Raw genomic sequence first — 21,186 nt, 5'->3', positions numbered from 1 at the left:
CACAGCTGTAGGAACTCTCAGAAGTTCATGTCCCATGTGCACACATTAACAATTAAATCTAAACTAAAGTACGTTCAATGCTCAGTATAATGTTTGTTTGGTTCTCTCCAATTCTTTGCATATGGCTCGTTAAATTTAATATCGCAATTTGTCATTACCAAAACAGTTGTTGGCTACACATAAAGAACTTCTGCTATGATATGACTTCTGATCGGTTTTTGTCGTTAGAATGCGGAATGTTATAAACTATTTCATTATATTTAAGGCTGATTTTATTTACACAACAACAAAAGTATTTGATAAGGCACCTGTTTCACATGCTGATCGCTCAATTTACAATTGATATTCTGTTCGATTTCGATTTCGTTTCCGATTTCAATTTGTGTTTGTTTCTGTTTCTGCTTATGTTTTTCATTATTATTGTTATTTGGATTTCCTCTCATCGTATTCGATATGATGTTACGCATTTGAATTTTAAGCACTTTCGGTGTCCAACGTGCAGTAAAATTGTAGAAACTTTGTTCCTGTGTGGTTCACAAAATGCACTGCCTATATATATTTCGCTGGGATCGGAGGCTCTTTTAGCTAACGATGAGTTTGGAGACGAGACACATCAGGATGGTGGTGATCACAGTGTTAACGGCGGAGCTGCTCGTCAGCTTCGTTTGCGACATGGCTCCACTTCCGGTTCGCTCGGCCACTTCCGGTGCGATGGGCTCGTCGTTGGACTGGTGATCGCCCACAGCTATTGGCAAAGATCGGGATTTCAAAATACCAAGTTAGTAACGTTATACGTTAGGCTATTTAAGTTTAAGGGATGTCTTGTGCAGAAATGTCTTAGATCTAAGCTATAGAAGTTGTAGAACTGTATTATGTTTTTTTTTTTTCAGGAGACGTGATTGTTGTTGGGAGTTTTTAAAAGAAATCAAATAGAAAAATAAATATAACTTAAGTAACTTAAGGGAGGGAGGGGGGTAATCAAATAAAAATAGTTGATTTAACATACTCTTCACTCTGTAAACTCGTTTCTTTCTATTTGGCTTGGTTTGGCGTTTCGGCAGGCGGCGCAGATCGTGGGCGTGGCATGTATTATATATGTTTCGATTTGATGGTTTACTTTATTCAGATAGAGATCACTCAAGCGGGTTCGATGGACAAACACTAATGGCTGGACCGAGCACGAGATCCTCTAGAAGAATCTGTTCGTTAGGCCCCACATCCAGCCGGGCAGAATACCCTGATTCGGCACTTGCGGTGCTGTGTGTATCAAGTGCGTTTGTACAATAACCACAAATTAAAATATTTTTTGTTTAAAAAAAAACAAAATTAGAGAAGAAAAAGCATAAATAAAACAATTCTTCGGGAAGGTATATATCGAGGAAAGGCGCTTGGGGGATGTGCTCAAACAAATACTTATGTGATAAGTAGTCTAAAAACTGGATGATGATACTACAATAGAGCATGGGGACTACGACTACGAAAGAAGGAAGAAGAAGACAGGAAAGACAGTAGCACTCGGAATAAGCTCTTTTTTGATTACTATATGCTTTTTATGGAACGGCGGCACATTCGCTTTGTAATTCTTCTGACATATATAGTATATAGTATGTGGGTGGGTGGGTAAATGGAGTTGGTGTTCGTTTTGGTTCGGCTGTTCTTGTAGTTGTTTACTGGATGTGTTTTTTTCTGGTTGTGTGCTCTGTGGTTAATTGTTCTTGTTTTTATATCCACGTCTCTTAAAGCCTGCAAGAAATATACATACATACAGACAGATGACAATGACGGTATACAATTCGGGTTTTGGAGTTCGGCTTTTTGGGCTTTTGTTGAATGCAAATTTAACGATTATGGGCCAGGCACGTGCATGCGATTGTTAAGCGAGTGTCGTACAAATATCCGATTGTGGGTCATAACGGGATGTGTGTGGACCACATATATATACATATATAGCACTATAATACCCCTACCAGCCGACTTTTTGCTTCCCATGCAGGTGTAAATCTTTTGTTTTTGCTCTAGATTAGTAAGTAATCGTTTTCGGTTTGGTTTGGTTTGTTCATGCAATTAACGTGGGGATTTCAGGTGTGTAAGTGTAACATTGGGTGGAGTGGGTGTGGTTGTGGGTGGGTTGTGAGTGGTAAGTGGGTTCAGCCCAGCCATTTAGCCATTTGAAATTTGGTGCCAAGGGTGCCAAAACAAGGAAACGGTTACGCATAAACACTAGAACTCTAGTCTATGCGGTTTTTTGGACTACAGGGTAAAGAGTTTAGTTCAGGGGTGTGGAAAATCGAATATTAATAGTACCATATCTGGATAAATACTTAGTGCTACGGAAATACGGAAATACGCTTAGACCATAACGTGGGGGGTTTCCATTTCTGGTACTTGTTGTGGTGTTTAACAAATAGTGTTGCTTTTATAGGGGTTATTTAGTTAGTTACTCATTGCAGATGCTATATTGGTTTTGATGGGCTCTACAGTTTAGTTGGTTAGATTGTGTGCATGCTAGGATCGTGACTTATAGGCTAGGAATATGGTTTCTGGTGGTAATTGATCTGCGACCACAGTTAGTGAGACCGACTGACCAGTAGTTTTTGTTGCTGTTGTTGTTGCTGTTGATAATTGCTTTATATTTTTTGTTCTTGGCTATTAAACTGTAAGCAAGATATTAAATTATTGTATGGCTTTTTTCATTAATAGTTGTTTCTTAGGCTTAATAACTTTTTTATACATGGTATGCTAAATTGAGTTGGTTAGTTCAAAAGTATACAAATAATTCCAAAATACCGAAAGCAAAAGATATAGATAGGGTTAGTTTGGTTAATGCAAAGAACACACATATATTAGCAAGTGAAAAGTTTTGCAAAGTTGGTTTAGTTTTAGGATTAGTACCGCTAGATTAAAAATGTTAATTAAATAGAGGTTTTAGTAAAAAGTTACTTCTGTTGAAGGTGTTAGTTATGTCGTATACTCTAAGAGAAAGCTGTTTTCTGCCAAGTAAAACTTAGCCTGAAAACACTGAAACAAAACTAAAGTAAAACACCACAAAATCAAGAGTATAGAGAAATTAATAAATATACAAGATATATATAAATACAATATATATATATATAGACTGAGCAAAAGACATTGGACATACACAGTTTGGTAATTAGTTTTTTTTTTCAATAAGTATTATAAATGTATTTCTTCCATAGGCAACAAAGACAAACACATTCGACTTGAGTTATAGAATTTCACTACATAGACATTAACTTAATTAAACATACCATATAGATAGGGTTTTATTATTATTATCATTATCGTTATCATTATCATTATCATTTCTTGACTCGTAACTGCTTCTCGCTAAGTAACAACTCATACAAATACAAGACTTCTTTCTATGAGATCTTTTTGACTTTACAAAGTTTTTCGATTCGTTGATCGTGGATCCATTCGATCGATTCGATTTGATTCGATTCGGGCTCAAACAAAACTACCGCCGAGTCGGTCCCACTCACCTGCGTCGAAGTCATCACCATTACCATCGTCGGCATGCTCGATCATGGAGTGCTGTTCGAACTCGTTGTCCGAACCCTCGACGATATTACCTGTGGACGAGGGCGTGTTCTTGCAGCCGAACCACCAGTGGGCGGTGGGTCTGGGGAAGGGGGGCGTGGCCGAGTCCACCTGGGGGAAATTCATTATAGTTAAGTAATGAAAAAGATACTAAAGTAAAGTTTTACTCACAGCAAATCGGGCATCATGGAATCGGTAGTACTGGCTGCCCTTGAAGAAGTACGTGTAGCCATTGGTGTACTTGAGTGCTGCATCCAGACCATTGGGCACTCCCTCCCAGTTGGAGATGGGCTTGGGATAGCTGGCCTTCACGGGCGGCCTCTTGGCCGGATCGAAGCGCCAGAACTTGCTGCCCTTGAAGAAGTAGATCTTGCCATTGCCTCCCCAAACCATGGCCGCATCCACATGATCGGGAATGCCCGTGAATCCCTCGCTGATCTCCTTCGGATAGACGCCGTCCATCTGGCGACCCTGGTACCGCCAGTACTGGGTTCCCTTGAAGAAGTACGTCTTGCCGTTCTTGTACGTGAAGGCCGCATCGATGTTGCCCGGCAATCCCGGCCAGCCCTTGGAGATCAGCTGCGGATAGCCCTCCTCCACGGAGTCCGTGGTCAGCTTGTAGTACTTGTCGCCCTTGAAGGCATAGGTCTCGCCTTGCGCCGAATTGAACAGAGTATCGACCTTGGAGTCCTTGCAGATGGAGTCGTCCAGTGGCACCTTCGGCGGAGTGAACGGGCGCTGCGTGGTGGCCGGATAGACATTGGTGGGTCTCAGCTGGTTGGTCTTCCTGCCGTACAGCGACTGAATGGCCGCCTTGTCGTCCTCGTCCAGCTTGAAGACGGGCTCAAAGCCGCGATAGAAGGGAGCCATCAGGGCAGAGCTCTGGTCGGAGTGGGACAGACCCAGGGAGTGACCGAACTCATGGGCAGCCACCTGGAAGAGATTGGTGCCACGCGGCGAGCCAATGGTCCACAATTCGGCATCGTCGAAGTGGGCATCTCCGCCAAATACGGGGAAGAAAGCGTGAGCCAGGGTGCCACCCTGACCATCGAAGGCATCGCCATCACCATGCTCGCTCTCCACGAACCTGGTTAGGAAAGGGGATAGAGTGGTAAGTATCCTTAGTCGTAAGACTTCTTAGAAGAATATATTATATACATGAAAGAGACCCTATATAGTATGTACATATTCATGAACATCATTAATGGCCTTAAAATACTAGCCATATCCTTCTTTCCACAAATATTTCCTTTCTTACGCAAACTATTGTATATTTGTTTTGTGGCTGAAACTTTCCCAAAAAATCTTCTTTCTATAAGTTCTATCAATGGGAAAAATTTCAATTAAAGGTTTACTATTCAGGAATAACATTTCTATTATAATTTAATAAGTGTAGGACAACGACAGCAAATAGAAGTCATAGGAGTGATCAAACAATTTATTGGAAAGTCGACAAAGCTTCATTTTTTTAAAATATATATCGTAATTTTATATTATTTATATATATATAAAATAATAACATGTAGAATATACTCCTATTAAAGGTTTACTATATTCCCATAGGAATTATATTTTTAATTTAATGAAAGTCGGACAACGACAGCATATAACACCCATTAGAATTATAGAAAACAAGAAAGAAAGCGAACTTCGGCAAGCCGAAGTTCATATACCCTTGCAGCTATTGCAAGAATTAAACATTTTTGAAAACATTAAAATTATGATTTACTTTCGTATATGTTTAAAAACATTGAAGCTATGATGATTTGCAGCTCAATTATTTGATAGTTATTTTATATATTTTTATTATTTCTAAGGGAGCTATATGATATAGACGTCCGATTTTGATAAAATTTAAACCATAATTCTGAAATATTTAACCATTGCTATATGTCGAAGAACTAAACAAAAAATTAAAAAACAGAAAAGTTATAATTTTTTTCATTTATTTTTCCGATTGTTCCTATGAGAGCTATATGATATAGTCGTCCGACTTTGATGAAATTTAAACCGTAAATCGTAAATATTTAACCATTACTAAATGTCGAAGAACAAAACAAAAAAATAAAAAACAGAAAAGTTATAATTTTTTTCATTTATTTTTCCGATTGTTCCTATGGGAGCTATATGCTATAGTCGTCCGATTTTGATGAAATTTAAACCGTAAATCGGAAATATTTAACCATTACTAAATGTCGAAGAACTTAACAAAAAATTGAAAAACAGCAAAGTTATAATTTTTTTCATTTATTTTTCCGATTGTTCCTATGGGAGCTATATGCTATAGTCGTCCGATTTTGATGAAATTTAAACCGTAAATCGGAAATATTTAACCATTACTAAATGTCGAAGAACTAAACAAAAAATTAAAAAACAGCAAAGTTATAATTTTTTTCATTTATTTTTCCGATTGTTCCTATGGGAGCTATATGCTATAGTCGTCCGATCCGGCTCGTTCCGACTTATATACTACCTGCAATAGAAAGACAACTTTTGGGAAAGTTTCATGCAGATAGCTTTAAAACTGAGAGACTAGTTTGCATATAAACGGACGGACAGACGGACAGACGGACAGACGGACGGACGGACAGACGGACAGACGGACATAGCTAGATCGACTCGCCTAGTGATGCTGATCAAGAATATATATACTTTATAGGGTCGGAGATGTCTCCTTCACTGCGTTGCAAACTTCTGACTGAAATTATAATACCCTCTGCAAGGGTATAAAAATCATTGAAAAGTCGACAAGACTTAATTTTTCTTTTATCATATATCGAAATACAGTCTTTTTATAAAATATTTAATTTTTCCAATAGCATCAAAGGTATATTAACTTCAGCATACATAAGTTTGCTTTCATTCTTATTTAATTGTAATATCAAGCAAACCAACTACTCACTTGATCTCGATGTGCACGGGGCCGGAGGTCTTCCTGGTGAAAGTCAGATCGGTGTCCTCGGACCACACGGCGAATGCGCGACCGATCTCCGCGTCCACGTCCACGCGCTTCAGTCGCTTGGGGTACTTGGAGATCTTGTAGGTGAGGTTCTTCACCCGCCAGCGACTGCCCTGCAGGGCATACCGCTTGGAGCGACTGTCGCCAGTGCCGACGCGATCCCTGACTCCGCAGCGTGGCAGGGACATCAGCTTCATGGTCTCCGAGTCCAGCTCGCCGGTGATGTTCAGGCCCGCGAAGCTCTGGAACTCCTCGATGGCACTCACCCATGTCTGCTGGTCGTGCAGGCCACTGCTCGCCGGATTGCGCGCCGAGGCGGGTAGATAGCCAAACTGGGACAGATAGATCTGGGGGAGAGGGGAAACGGTGGTTGAATGACTGCAAAGATCAATGGGCTGCGCCCGATGGTCACCCCTTGGGGCCAACTTGATTTATGGCCATCAGATTGGCCGGCAACGGCATGTCCTGGCTACTCCTCACACTGTCCATCTGACTTGCATAATTTATGACTGCCACAGTGGCTTATAATTTATATAAATAAACCGCTGGGGAGAAGGGGCGACCCCACTGCGTATGCTCAATATGTATATGCAATATATAATATATATGGCCATAGCCATACGTGACTGGCGAAGGTGTGAAAACTCTTAATCGATCTCCGTCGAGCATCGGGAACATTAAGGAAGCGTTTCGATTGCTAATTGTAAATTGTAAATTGTAACATTGAGATATCGAATGAAAACAGTTTGCCCATCAGGGAAGTGCACTTGTGCGCTGACTGGAGAACAATGCGAGGTTAGCCTAACAGTTAAGCAGCTTGCTCACTAACTAAATAGAATTTGTTGTCTGGCCAATTACAACGGCAAATTGTCTTACAGCGGGCCTAGAGTTTTATGCGCTTGACGTTTTTGGCAGAAGCGTATACAATTCGATTTGGCATGTGGATCAGGTTCAGCAGCCGTTTATGTGTCGCACATTCTTAATGACGCCGCCTCAACTCGCATATAGGTATATATAAGTATAGGTACATGTTGTATAATGATTTGCCGAATCTTGCATAATGCCAGCTGACTGTTAATTTTATTGTGTTCTTTCCGCCTGCGAGGAAGTAAACATTTCGCTGGTTTATTACCTTAGCCATTCAAGTCGCGTATTTTGCCAGTGGCTCTGTGATCTTTTTTTCTGGGTGGGTTGACTACCAGTATTTTTTTAACCAGCGATCAGCTGGGTCAGCACAAAAGGTAAACGAACTGTAAACAAAGCGGGGTTCAAGTGGAAAGTATTTTTCACTCATCTCTCAAGAGATCCACTCGAAATTCAGATTCAGATTCAGAACAGACTGACAGACTGACAGGTTGTAGGATTGACTCATACACGGCGACCTTAGGAATGCCTCTTCTTTATGCAATTAACATAATTACTCGCAGTGCACAATGCCGAATGGAGAATGGCGAATGGAGAATGCCTCCCCCTTACGAACACCTTGATTACCCAGAAATCAGTGAAAAGGTGTTATGCCAGTTTCTTGGGATTGTAATGCAGCTTTTGTCATAGAACAAACAGACGACTGACAGCAATCAAATGCATTGTTCGGGGCCTCAGAAATGAGCTCTTTCGGTTATCTTCCATCGATAAGATAACTCCCCATTGGCAGCAAACAAAAGACTACCCAACCTGTTCGTAATTGAGTCATTTCTGACGCATTTCTTCCATTCAAAAGTGAGTGCGTCACAGGGCAAACGGAAGTAGTCGGGGCTGAAACGGAAATGTTTGTCCACTAATTTAACGTTTTTCATAGACTTTGTTTTTTCGGGAGTCATTGGACTACTCGACTCTGCATTACACCTGTTCCATTGCCACGATTTCATGGGTCGAATGCATCCGCATCGATTGAGATATACGTGCATTTGCATGTGATTAGCGATTCTCGAGGGGATTCGGTCGATCAGATGCTCCGTGGCCATGCAAATTATTTGAAATTACACGGACTGCAAGGGGTGAGGGCCACGGCACTGCAGTTGGGTCACGTTTCAGAGGGCGTTGAAATTGCACTTCAATTTATTATTGGACATTGACACAAATTGTGCTTTTTTTGCCCGCTTCTGTTTGGCGGATAATCAAAACAAAAATGTCAACAAAGAATGGCTTTCGCCACGCCCCAGCACTCTAGATATTTTATTGAGTTACTAGCTACAGGTGCACTGGAAAAAAAAAACTTAAAAAGTATCAAACAAACAATGTGAATGTTTAAAACTAATGGAAAATGAGATTACTTGAATTTTAAACATTCTGATTTATAATTGCTTATCAAAACAAATAAGTTTCAAAGGAAAATGTCTATAAATGAATTAAAAAAAACTTCGATTAATAATTTAATGTATTTAAAAGTAAATTTGGGCTAAGGCTTTGACAAGGGATAATAATTAGTAATAAATATATATTCAATATAAATACTTGTTATATTATATCAAAACTTTTCTTGATACAAACTAAGCCTTGGATATCCAGTGCATTTATATATCTTTTTGTTTGTGTAGCACAAATAGTAACTACCAGTTTGCCAGGGAAAATATCTATTCAGATGGTTGACCTGCTTGCCTGGTTTACTTGGCCGAAGGAGTTGAACTTGTGGGAAATGGCCCACGGGGGTTTTAGGACCCAAAGCAAAACTGCAGATGGGCATGTGTATGCACACATGTGTTTGTGAGCCCCGGAAAGTATGCTAGAATTGCAATGCAACCTTCAAATATTTAACACAATTTGCACAGGTGCAAAGTTTGCAAAGTTGCAGAGCTGCCGACTTGATTTGATTTCGAGAGGGGAAATGGCTTTTGCAGGTAAGCAAACCAAGAGGGTACTGCTCCTCGGGGTCAATGAACTTCCACCCATTTAAATTGAAGGCGTACTCGTTTATTTCCGTACGAAACAAGAACAGGACATGCATAAATTATAAACAAGTAACGATTTGTGTATACTTCTCGTATACATTCGCCGACGTGCCCGGTTTCGTGGAAATTGATGAGAAAATTATTGGCCAGCGGGAGTGGGAAAACTTCGGGAGTGTACCTTCTTCGTTTATCCGTTTTTCGGGGGTGCGTGGTTAGTTTGCGTTCGCAATGTGGGTCACCAGGGGTCATCGACTTTTATTCCGATATAAAGGGGGATATGGTAAGGTTCTAACAACTAATTCCCCTCGCAAATGGGTTGCAAACAAACCTAGACCTAGTTGCACAAATATTTGCGTGGCACGTGCATAAACGAAAGTGTCTGCGACAATTAAAGGCAAATAGCGGAGGTTTTCCCTGCGATTTTCCAACCGTCACCGTCAACGTGCGCATGCAATTTGCGTTGTCCAATCTCGCTGGCAACTAGCAAACAGGATTAACTTGTTTAAATGCTTTTTTAACCCGGCGATTACATCATTACCCCTCGCACCTCAGCCGCAAATCGAAGCGCAGGCGCCTCATTTGGCGGCATTTCTTTTTGGTTTTCTATAACGGGCAGATTGGAAAAGAAAACTCAAAACTATAACGAAAGCCAAAACCAAAACTGAAACCGAAGGAAAAGTAAAACTGAAACTGGGCCAACTTAAGCAGTCTTAAATGCAGCTGTAAGTTGTATAACGATTTCAATTTAATTCAGGACCAAAGAGAGAGGAATTAAATTGACAGAATTTCGAGCTGGTTTTGGCCAACTAAATTGGGTTACGAAGCGTAGAGCTTGTACAAAAAGGCTTGGCTTTTGCGCAGAAAGAACTTTTAAATTTTAGCAATAAACTGGTCATTTGAAACTCCAGCTCTCTAGACACATAAAACACATAATTCAGCTCAGACAAATTCCTTGACATTTACCTGAAGGGTTTCCTAAGTGGGTTGGCCAGGGAAACTCCCACAAAATATTTGACATTTCCATACGCCATACACAAAAGGTGTCTTTCTACCATTTTTTTCTCGGCCAGCTTTTTTTTCGCCCCCCTGCAAGTGGCTAATTCACATAGCGATAAATAAGCGTCAAGATGCTAAGATAACCGGACAATAAAAAGCGCTATTCATGCAAAAGTCAGGCAAAAAAGGATTTTATTGCAAGCCGTTTTAGGCGGTTGTTTATGGCAAGACGCGTGAAATGCTAAGCTATGGATGACCTTAGGGAAGTCTGAAAAGGAGAAAGGATGTTGGCGCAGCAAAAACTGTCTATTCTGGCTATTTGTTTGCCAGCAACGGCAAGGCTGTTGCAGCCTTTGTGCTTTTGGCACCTCGCGATGCGAAGGTCGCACGCAACTAATTCATAGGCAAATCAATCAAACTTGGCGAAAAACACACACTATTGATTGGTTTTTTTGCCCAGAAAAGTGAGTTGGGAAAGTGTAAATAAGTCTAATGCACGAATGGATTTTCTTAAAGTGTGCTTTTGTGATTTTGTTGTAATTAAAAAACCAGGAAAGTTTTACGAGTTTCTTAGGCGTATTTTGCCTTTTTCGTTCGCCCACAGCGATGACGAATGCCTGAGCTCATTTCAATTTCGTTCATTCGAACGAGTAATTAACCTCTTGACAGCTCTATTATGTATACTTGCTCTCCAGACCGATGACTCACTTGGTAATGGATATAGTTTTTCCTGTTCCGATCCGATCGCACCAGATCTCATCAATGAGGATAATTAATGATAAAGTGGAAGACATATCAAATCACGATTTCCTCCTTGCTCCATCGGTGGTCTGCACGATTTGCATTCTCCGGGAAGATTTATTAGAAAGCGTTCTGCGGGGAACAAAGAACCTGACATTGGAGAGACGAACACGTCACACACGGCGGTTGAGTGTCGCCTTTTAGCCGCTTTTGGGGCGACTGGCCAGCGACAACGAGCCAAGTTATAGGCAACGCGGCCAACATACCAATTAGCCACTTACGTAAAACATAAATAAAACCTAAAAACAATGTTAAGCACGCGCTTATGCGTGCTGGGGCCCAGAATCAAAGCGAATCAAAGCGAATCAAATCGTATGGAATCGATTGGCTAAATCATTTGTGAGAGGCAGGCGATCGCAAATGGCTAATCAGGAAGTTCTGGCATCGGTTCTCCCCATTTTCCCCAACTAATTTATGCAAGTCTGTGGCCAGTAAACGTGATTAGCTTCAGGTAGATAGCTCCAAGTGCAAACGTGCCGATGCTGCAGCAATTGTTGAAATTGTAAATGGAAATTACATTCGGCTAAACAGCTAAACAGCAATCATGACAAGCAATTAACCGGAGATAAATATTTATAAATTGAAAGCGTGGAAATAAAGTTGCTGGCGGGGAGGAATAATTCGATTAATGGAAAGCTTTAATTTATGGCGTTTTGTTATCAATTTTTTTTGTTAAGTAATTTGAAGTTAATGCTTCTGAATCACATGAAGCAATCAAAAAGAATTTTTATATAATGGCTATGCACTTATCAGTTATTACTTTGTAATCTTTATATATATTGATTTAATTCGTAATACGGTTTTTTCTTTATACTAATTCGTATAATTCGTATTTTTATTTTAACTAGTTTTTTTATCAATGATTTTTTTGTGTTAATTTTTATTTTTGGACAACAATTATCAAAAGTGATTGGTAAAAGAAATTAAATGCATTTTTTAATACCCGCAGACAACTTTTGACAGTGACGACTTGAGAAGTCGTTCACTAGGGTTTTTCAACTTAACAGCGTACTTCTGAATCATTTCTTAAATTAAAACGCATTTAAAAACTTATCTGATGAGTTAGATATTTAGTATATGCAATATTTTTTGTATTTATGGGAGCTTAAACAAAAAATGTATATGTGGTCGGTGATAAGCACGTCGAGCCTGAATTTTAAATGTGTTTTTAAATCACTTCTAAGAATCTTAGGCAAATTTAATGGCAGTGCACTTAGTGAATTAAAGAGGGGAAATTCCTGAAAATGTCATGGTTCGCAATTATGCTAATCAGTGATAGTACTTCCTATTACTACAGATATTTCATCACTTTAAGTTCATTGAGAACTGACATTCATTTAAGGGAATGCATTGGAATCGATGTGCTGGCCAGTCAATGGCGTGTGTGATTTTCTGGTGGAAAGTCACCAATGTCACGAGCGATAACGATAGCGATAATCAGACTGCAATTAGCCGGCGGACATGCACTTTTCCGACCATCCGACTAAGGCTAAGGCCAGAACCTCTGAGCCGGGCCAAAATCGAGTGTGTGAGCGGAATAAAAATTCCCGTTGACATGCGATGCGCGTGAGCCTGTTGCACAGTCACACTCGTGAATACAAAATATTTCCACCAGATACCCGTATGCACAGTGTAGTATGTCTAGTGTAAAATTAAGTATAATTTCCAAATGCAACCAGCTCAAAAACTCTGAGCGCCTGGCACGCCTGTCATGCAAATCGGAAGTAAAGCCGCACAGTGGCCATATAAACTATATAGTATATATAATACATAATATCGGGCGAGACAGTGCCAGACAAAGCGGCTATCTCGTGCAGTTAACTGCCACCTCAAGTGCAACAAACTGACTCTGTCTCTGATTCTGATTCTGATTCATTTCCATTTCGATTTCTTTCCTGTTTAAATGCTGTGCCCTCAGTTCCCTTCAATACTCAAATTTCATAATACTTTGTATTATAAAAAAAGAAAGTGTAACCCGTGAAGTGTAATCAGTACCGTAAATATTTATTTCAAAGTGACAATATTTGAATTTGCCATTTATTTTCTCTGAATGTACAAGCTTTTCTATTTTCGAGTTCTTTCTTGTTTTAATGATATTATTATTACTCAATAATTTAGTACTTGTTATTTTTATATTCCCTTTTTTGTTGCCGATTGCATGCTTTACATTTTGAGCAGTGCATGAGGAAAAACATTACAAGCTTTTATATAAATTATAGATGAATCGAAAAATGTTTATTTAATTTAGCAATTTACTGTTTAGAATTCCCTTCAGTACTCAAATATTATATTGCTTGATGTTAATATAATACCCTTTTTTTGTTTTTGGTTTTAAACATTCCCAGCTTTTTCAATTTCCATTTCTTTCCGGCTTATATGTTGTGCCCTGCTGCGTTCTTTTTTTTATTAAAAGAATATTTAAGACTTAGTATTATATTCTCTTTTTTTCTTACTGATTGCATGCCTTACATTGTGTGCATTAGAAACTTTTGTATAAATTATAGATGAATGTTTATTTAATTTAGCAATTTACTGGGATCCATTAAACTGTGTTTTTTTGTTGTTGTGTTTTGTTAATAACTTAATTATGTACTCACCTCTGCCTGTGTGGTGGTTGATACTGGTGCCGTTTGTGCCGCTGCCAGAATTGAAAGCAGGGTGCCTACGACTACGAACACTGAACTTTGGCAGTTTGTCATTTTGTTGCTGTTTTTGCTGTTGCTTGTTTCTATTCCCGTTGTTGGTCTAATTGTCATGTAGTTCCACTTGCTGGTAGCACTTTGAACTTTATATCACTGCAAAGGCAAAAAAAAGGTCAATTAATATTTCATAAAGCCGGGGGCCAAGTAATAAAGCAGCAAACAGGAACAGGCTAGAATGGAAAAGGGACCAGGCCAAGTACAAGTGCAAAAGGGCGAACGGAAATCATGCCACCTTGCCACCTTGCCACCTGCCACTCCCACTTTCCAACAGGTTGAATGTGGCACACATTCTTTGTGGCAGGTGGAACGGCAAACGGAAGTGGCCGGCGTTGCCGAGAATCGGGGGTTTGCTACTCCAAGACGTAGTAGAAAATAGTACAACTCAAGTGGGGCCACACTTGAGATGACCAAACTGAGCTGTAGTATACTCTTTATTATGTTTGCCCATAGCACGCTTTTTATTATGAGCCCTTAAACTGCACTCTCACATCTTGTGAAGCCATTAAGCCATCGGCCTAAGAATATCCCCTTATCACAGTCAAACATTTGCACAACCTAACCACCGTATCTGCGTAATCCCCACGTAGAGTATATCGGATTCGTTGAGCCACCCATCTGTCCGGTGCCTGATATTTTGATCGGCCAAGATATACAAGTCATGTGCTCTGATGTCTGGCTAGCTTGGACGTCATAAACGGCTCTTGTGTGTAAGTTTAGACTCCAATTAGAGCTTAATTTTAGACTGGTAAATATCAAGTTGGCCATAACCGTAAAGGATTGTGGGACCTTTTGTTGATATTCAGATATTTGATTTGCTAAAAATAGCCATCAAATAATTCACTTGATATGGACGAATGTTGACCTAGGGCACGAGACAAGTGCCAGAAATGGCTACTATATAAACAATAATGTTTACGGACATGTTTATCCCACTATATCTTGCACCTATGCTGATCTGTCTCAGGCTTGTCCCCATTCTACTTGTGTGACATCAGCAGAAATGACGGGCTGGAAAGTGCGATAAGTCGTATCAAGTATACGCCGTGTGGCAGGCACCTTTGCGAATATGTGATATATATATCTACTTAAAGCGGACACTGTACAGTTTAGTCTGCCTTGTTGTTGCTGACTAATCGCTGGGGATTTCTGAGCGGACACTTTTAACAGGCTTTTTTATGTACGGCAATTAGCCGCTAGATCCAGCCAAATGAACATGCAAATATATAATGTATATACGCACACCCCATTGGCCTGCTGTTATCTGATTACAATAATTTCTGCTAAGCAAATACCATAAACAATTCCCATTTTCTCTTTTTTTTTTGGGCAAATGTTTTGGGGCGGGTTGAAGGTCGGCTGGCTGACAGTTTAAGGTTAGCGCCGTGTGGTTAACTCCGCTGATGATGGGTTGAAGGGGAAAGTGGAGAGGATGGGTTAGGCCACATGGGGTTGTCATAACAATGGACGCATTTCACTCGCTTGTTAGATCAATAAAAGCGAATTTTGAGTGCTTTGGCCAAATGAATCGGTGGCGCAATTGCATTCAACGCGAAAGTTTGCCCTGTTTTTGTGTTTATCATAATGGTTACGTATACGACATGTAGCACACGTCTGGGTGTGTGCGCGATGTTCTAAATTGGGTCATAAACAGGCTTTTGCTTAAAGCTGATAAGGTAGATTTGGCCAGCAAACCGGTTAGCCGGTTCCATTTAATCTTCTCTGAATCGCAGTTCTTCGAAGAAGCGATCGTGAGTCAAATTTATGGATGGTAAAGCTCGTTTACAAATAAATTAAAATAATAAATGAATTTAGATGCCAACCAGTTTGGCCAAACCGCCCGTCTCACTGACATCCATTGAAAAATACCCCCAAAAAATCCACTTGCCATAGCCTTTTGGCATTGTTCACCTTATCAGCGGGTGAATATGCCATGTGAGCGATAAGATATGATGGGGATCGGCTGGGAGTTATGTTGTGAAGTACCAAATAAATATTTTTGTGTATGACTCGGACGGGCCGTGTGTCCAAGTGTTACTAGAACTTGACCTTAGTGATAGCACCCAGTCGTATCGGTTGCGGTATCGTTAAGTTGTGCAAGTAGCTGTAGCCCATGTCGAAATACTTCCAAATTGGTTTTGGTATTCAAGTTCACCTCCAAAGTGGAGTGCACATAGGGTGTGTGTGGGCCTGATTAATGGGCTGATTTATCAGTTGGCTCCCGCTTCTTGACCTTTTCAATTAACTGCCAAGCCAAGTCGAGCCGAGTCGAGCCAAGCCGAGTGGGATGCAGTTGCAGATCAATGAACTATTATTGCTGCCTTTGTTGCCTGCATGTCGCTTGCAACACTTACAAATTAATTAATTAGCTCTCGGGCACATACATTTTTCTTTTTTCTCCTCTTGTGGCTATTGTTGTTGTTGTTTGTTGTAGCTGTCGTCGCTGCTTATTCCGCTGTGGATGTGTTGTCGTTGTTTATTATTTATTATTTATAATTTATAATCGCAGTCCTTTTGTTTCTACTTTAATTTCGAGTGACTCTGCTGACTGTGTGTCTTTATGTCTGGCTGCACTAATTGCCCGCTGGCACTTCCATTTTGCCGCTTGTTTCCGCGTTCAAAAACAAAACTCAAAACTGAACTGGTTCACTTTTCGAAAAATCTTCTTTTGAACGGATTGAAGCGTTTACTGCTTAGGTTAATATAATATTTCGGGTTAGACTTCGTTTCTGTTTATTTTGTATTTCTCGCCGCTAAACACATCCGCCCTGGGCAGCGCGCAAATTTCAACTGATCTTCAGCGGTCGCTGGCAAACGACTACGACTGTTGCAGTCAGCAGCGACGGCAACTGTGACTGCGACTGCGCCGCCGACTACGGCAGAGGCGGTACCGATCGTGTTTTGAGCTTTTGGGAGACAACAAAAAAAAGCTTTTTCTTAACAGAGGCGATGCTAACTGGAGATTCAGTGGCGGTGGGGGCCTTTGGAAACCTGTTGCCAATAATCGAAGTTGTCCCTTCCCCTCCCCCGCATCAACACTCTGGGGAGAGGGGGGCGTATGAGTAATGCCGAGTTCTTGGAATCATCCACATATGTGTCATACAGCAGCCGCAGTGGCCACAAAAAAAAAAACACTCAGTGGCAATTGACAGTTTGTCTTGAGGTTTAACATATTCCCTTTTCCCCTGGGCAAACAGTTAAAACTTAACAGCTTTTGTTTCTTAAAAATCGCATTCGATTTCAAATGAATTTCCGCCACACCCCGCACCTAACAGAAAAAAATGTTTATGAATGAATCTGCGGTTTGGATTCCCCGTGTCCAAGCGATTTCTCAATGAGCGTATGAGTAATGCGTAAATGATTAAGTTCATAAATGATAATCCCATTTTATTGGGGCTAAAGATGTGCTTATGGGCACTCACACAACTGAAAAGTGTGTTAAATGATTGTCTCATAAACTTTAAATAATAAAAATAAAATTAAGAAACTTATTGATAAGTCTCTTATTTAATAAGTCTCCAACAAATAATGTTTTTTTTTTTTTAATATAGCATGTTTTTAAAGACACAAATGTTTTGTGACGTAAAGAAATTAATGAGTAATTCACCATATCAACAAAAGACACACAATTAAGTAATTTCAGAATAAATAAACAATATTGAAAAACAATTTGGATGAATAAGAATGGAAATCCTCAACATTTGAATGATTATTAAATGTTAAATGTGACACGCTCCAAAACTTTTAAGCCAAATATATTTAAGTAGCAAAAGTAGGCGTGAAGTCACAAAATTAATAAAAGTTCATTATTATATCTGAGTTTAAAAGTATTAAAGTATTTCCTTTTTTAATATTTTTTTTAATTGTTTTCTGCTATTAAGACTTAAGATTCAAATAAATAAAGATTTTAAAAAATGTTAAGTGCCAGTCACAAGTTGGGACTTAAATGAATGAAGTAATTTATTTTCTCTATCATCTGGATCGCATATGTGCTTTCAAGACCCACATATTAGCACCAGCCACCGGGAATCAGTGCTAATAAGCTATTCATCTCTGCGTATCTTCTTCTGAGAATCAATAAAATATTCCAGAGTACGTCAGTGCCATCCCATTAGTTTCAATTGAGTGCAATTTTCGGTGAGTCAGAATCTGAGTCCAGAGCCGGCGGGCCACGTGAAGTAAATTGCTACCTAAGCGCAAACAAATCTCTATTAATCGCCCGGAACAATTGTTTACCAGCCCAAGCCAAAGGTTGCAGCTGGGCATGCAGCTAAAAAGCGAAAAGTAAATCCGACATCCAGATAATAGGCGGCATTTTGCCTTAACGACAATTCCTGATTCGCTTTATGGAACTGGCAGAACTTGGCAGAACGGGGCAAAAGTTGGCAGAACAAAGCGAGGGCTGTGAGACAAATCCGATGCTGATGCTGTTGCTGCCACTTATCCATGGACCAAGTGCATCTGGTCTGCTGTCAGTTGCCTCTTTAAGAGCCCCCTACCAACTTCCCCATCTGTTCTGTTCTGGTCCCTGTGCATATATACATTTAGATATATGTACATATATATGTGTTCATTCTTCTGTTATGGCTGTGGACAAGTTGACTTGTTGTCGTCGCCTGCTGTGCGATGCAGTTTGTGCCCTGCCATTGGGACAATGAAATATTTATGAGCTTCTTCTGCCTTTAATGACAACTATTTATGGTATTTTTAGACCATGCCCCCCGGCATTAAGGTTTGTTGCCTTCGCCGGCAGTGAAATGAACTTTTCCACACCACACAACAAGCGATTTCGCATTGACTTTTGCCATTGCCTTTGAACTGTGGCACCTAGCCAAGCAGAACATATAATTGTCATACAGATTAGGCCGATAATGCTAATTGTATATGAATATAGTATATATTTATTTGAATGGAGTGCGCGACTCTCTGACTTTGAGTGCGAAAAACTATTTCTAAAACTCAATCACGTCACGGTCAGGCTTTGATAGTCGTTTGGCAGCGATATATGAAGTATCTGATGAATCTATATAATTATATGTATTCATGTATCGGAATGTTACAAAGTGGCTAGACTACGTGATGATTGTTTAGGCCGGGTCTTTACAGTGGGGCCCCAATCGCAATGTCAAATGCCAAGTGCAAACAAATGATCACTTTCGGCTGCTGATGATACCCATTGTGCTCACTATGCCCATTGAGAAAGTGGAACTCCCCAGCGGAGATGAGTCATTTAAATATATATACTTACCATAAGGCAGAGCAGACGAAAACTGCCTGTTTGAATTGAGCAAACAGAATTTGCATAAACTAAACTTTGTGAAATAATCAAGTCGGTTACTCGTGTTTCTCCAGCAAATATTGCACAAAGCGGCTTTTGTTTTCTTTAAGTTCTTCACTGAGTTGTTTTAAACTTTATCAGCCATTATCTGCGACCGATTGCGATTAGATCTTCGAAGTTAGATAAGAGCCAGGCGAACTCTAGTCACTATCACTCTCTCACTTTAGAGGGGAAATTTGCTATGATTGGGTCTTATCCATATTCTTATTCTGGCTAACTGCAGAAATATTCCCAACTTTCTGCTAAAAACAACTTAGTTCGCGAGGTGCGATACGCGACAGCGACCGATTCACAGCAAGTTCCGATTGCGACTCGTCTGGCTTTGCTGTTTTCTGTTTTCTGTTTCAGCTTTGTGCCTTTGTGGTGGCAGCTAAATAATGTTCGCGTTGTCGTCTTCGTACTACCCCTACTTCTTGTTTTTGTGCCCAGTCTACGGGTGTGTGTGAGTCTAATGGCCAGAAACTGTGCTTGTGTTCGCCTCTAGTTTACGAGTCACGCGAATAATCATAAAAACACGCTCACACACACACACACACACACACACACACATACACACATTGTCATAGGTGAAATCCTAGTTTTGGTGGTTGAAAATAGTTAGACGTCCGATTGCCCTTCGTCCTTTGCATGTGATTACAGAGCAACAGGATTAGAGGAAAAGCTCTTTTCTGGCTAGGACTAACAGTTAGTAAGCTTATAGCTGACTGCTAGTTAAACATTTGATTACAGAGCAACAGGATTAGAGGAAAAGCTCTTTTCTAGCTAGGAATAACAGTTAGTAAGCTTATAACTGACTGTTAACAATGCATGTGATTACGGAGGAACAGGATTAAAGAAAATGCTCTTTTTATGGCTAGGACTAGCAGTAAGTAAGCTCATAGCTGACTTTTAATTATGCACAGAAATCAAATAGGTGATTGGTTATTATTTGACTTAAGAATTTTCTTCAAAGCCAATTGGTACATATCAATTGGTTTCAATAATTTTAGAATACATTCAAATTTAATAAATTTTGAATAAAGAAAAAAATAAATATTGATAAATTCCCTTCACCCCAATCCTTAGCTAAGCAACAGGGGCTAGTCTAAATAGGACTCACCTCTAGCTTGCTGTTAGTGAGCTTTTCGCGAACTGTTAGATCCACTTATGATTCACTTGAGGGCGCAGCTTTCTCTCTCACTCTCAGTTCTCCGACTTATTCGCACTTTTTCGATAGCGGAAAGCTTTTCACGCAGCGGAAGCACAAATTAATTTGTTTTAACACTCGGTAATTTGTTTAAATATGCATATACTATATGTGCTTCTAAGATTTGCCTTGCTGCAGCAAGCTGCTCAGTAACTGCAAGTTCGTTGTGCGTTTTTTGTGCTAGACTGAGGCTGGTGGGGCTCAGCTTAGATTCTTTTATATGGTCGGACGCAAGGCGATGCGATATCGGATGTCGTTCCGATCCGAAATGCCAGTCATTCAGATGCGTTGAGTTTGATGCCAGCGTCCTTCCCTGTCAGCACCCCCTTTTCGCGGGTGTCTCTGGGATCTTCCTCGTTTTGTTTGGATAACACAACAGTTACTCTTCGATCCCGGTTCCGTTTTTCAACCGGATGAATCAGAGGGTCAGGCCTAAACGATAGTGTCTGATCCATCGGGGTAGGAATTGCGCAGGCAGTAATCTCCACTTGCACTGATTCTTCGGCTGGAAGTCCAAGCTGAATCATTTGAAATGCATGCCGATTCCCGTCTCCACTGCGATTCATTCTGATTCGGTTTCCTTCGTTGCGATGCTAAATTTCGCGTTATATTGTTCTTATATTTTGATTTATACGCACTCAAACGTGCTGGAATGCCGTCCTCTGGTTGTCTTCCTCAAACGCCCACCCACCCCACAAATTCCCCCATCCGGAGGTTCCCTACCCGACGAATCAAGTGTAATGTCTTCTTTTGTATTG

The 21,186-nt window shown here is 40.2% G+C and overlaps 1 protein-coding gene across 7 annotated transcripts; it reads right to left on the bottom strand.

Annotated features, from left to right (window-relative positions):
• Positions 1 to 254: 254 nt before the first annotated feature.
• LOC108144461 (matrix metalloproteinase-14) lies at positions 255 to 20,359 on the bottom strand. Of its 7 annotated transcripts, XR_001774364.2 has the most exons (7): positions 16,289 to 16,696; positions 13,803 to 14,000; positions 6,464 to 6,867; positions 3,733 to 4,648; positions 3,594 to 3,672; positions 1,007 to 1,257; positions 654 to 745 (listed from the first exon to the last, which is right to left on the bottom strand). XR_001774364.2 is itself a non-coding variant. In XM_041707775.1 (6 exons), exons 2-6 carry the CDS (start codon positions 13,959 to 13,961, stop codon positions 582 to 584), a joined length of 1,812 nt encoding a protein of 603 aa, XP_041563709.1. In that variant the 5' UTR covers positions 13,962 to 14,000; positions 20,342 to 20,359; the 3' UTR covers positions 255 to 581. The 7 variants fall into 7 exon arrangements, 6 of the variants coding, with proteins under 6 accessions (XP_041563709.1, XP_017124848.1, XP_017124847.1 ...); XM_041707775.1 differs by lacking the exons at positions 1,007 to 1,257; positions 16,289 to 16,696 and adding an exon at positions 20,342 to 20,359 and having other exon boundaries at positions 255 to 745; positions 3,504 to 3,672; XM_017269359.2 differs by lacking the exons at positions 1,007 to 1,257; positions 16,289 to 16,696 and adding an exon at positions 19,153 to 19,538 and having other exon boundaries at positions 255 to 745; positions 3,504 to 3,672.
• Positions 20,360 to 21,186: the final 827 nt, after the last annotated feature.

The sequence above is a fragment of the Drosophila elegans genome, unplaced genomic scaffold (genome assembly GCF_018152505.1).
Source record: "Drosophila elegans isolate 14027-0461.03 unplaced genomic scaffold, ASM1815250v1 contig_183, whole genome shotgun sequence".
In the NCBI taxonomy this organism is placed as follows: Eukaryota; Metazoa; Arthropoda; class Insecta; order Diptera; family Drosophilidae; genus Drosophila; species Drosophila elegans.
This window is presented reverse-complemented; position numbering and strand designations above follow the sequence as displayed.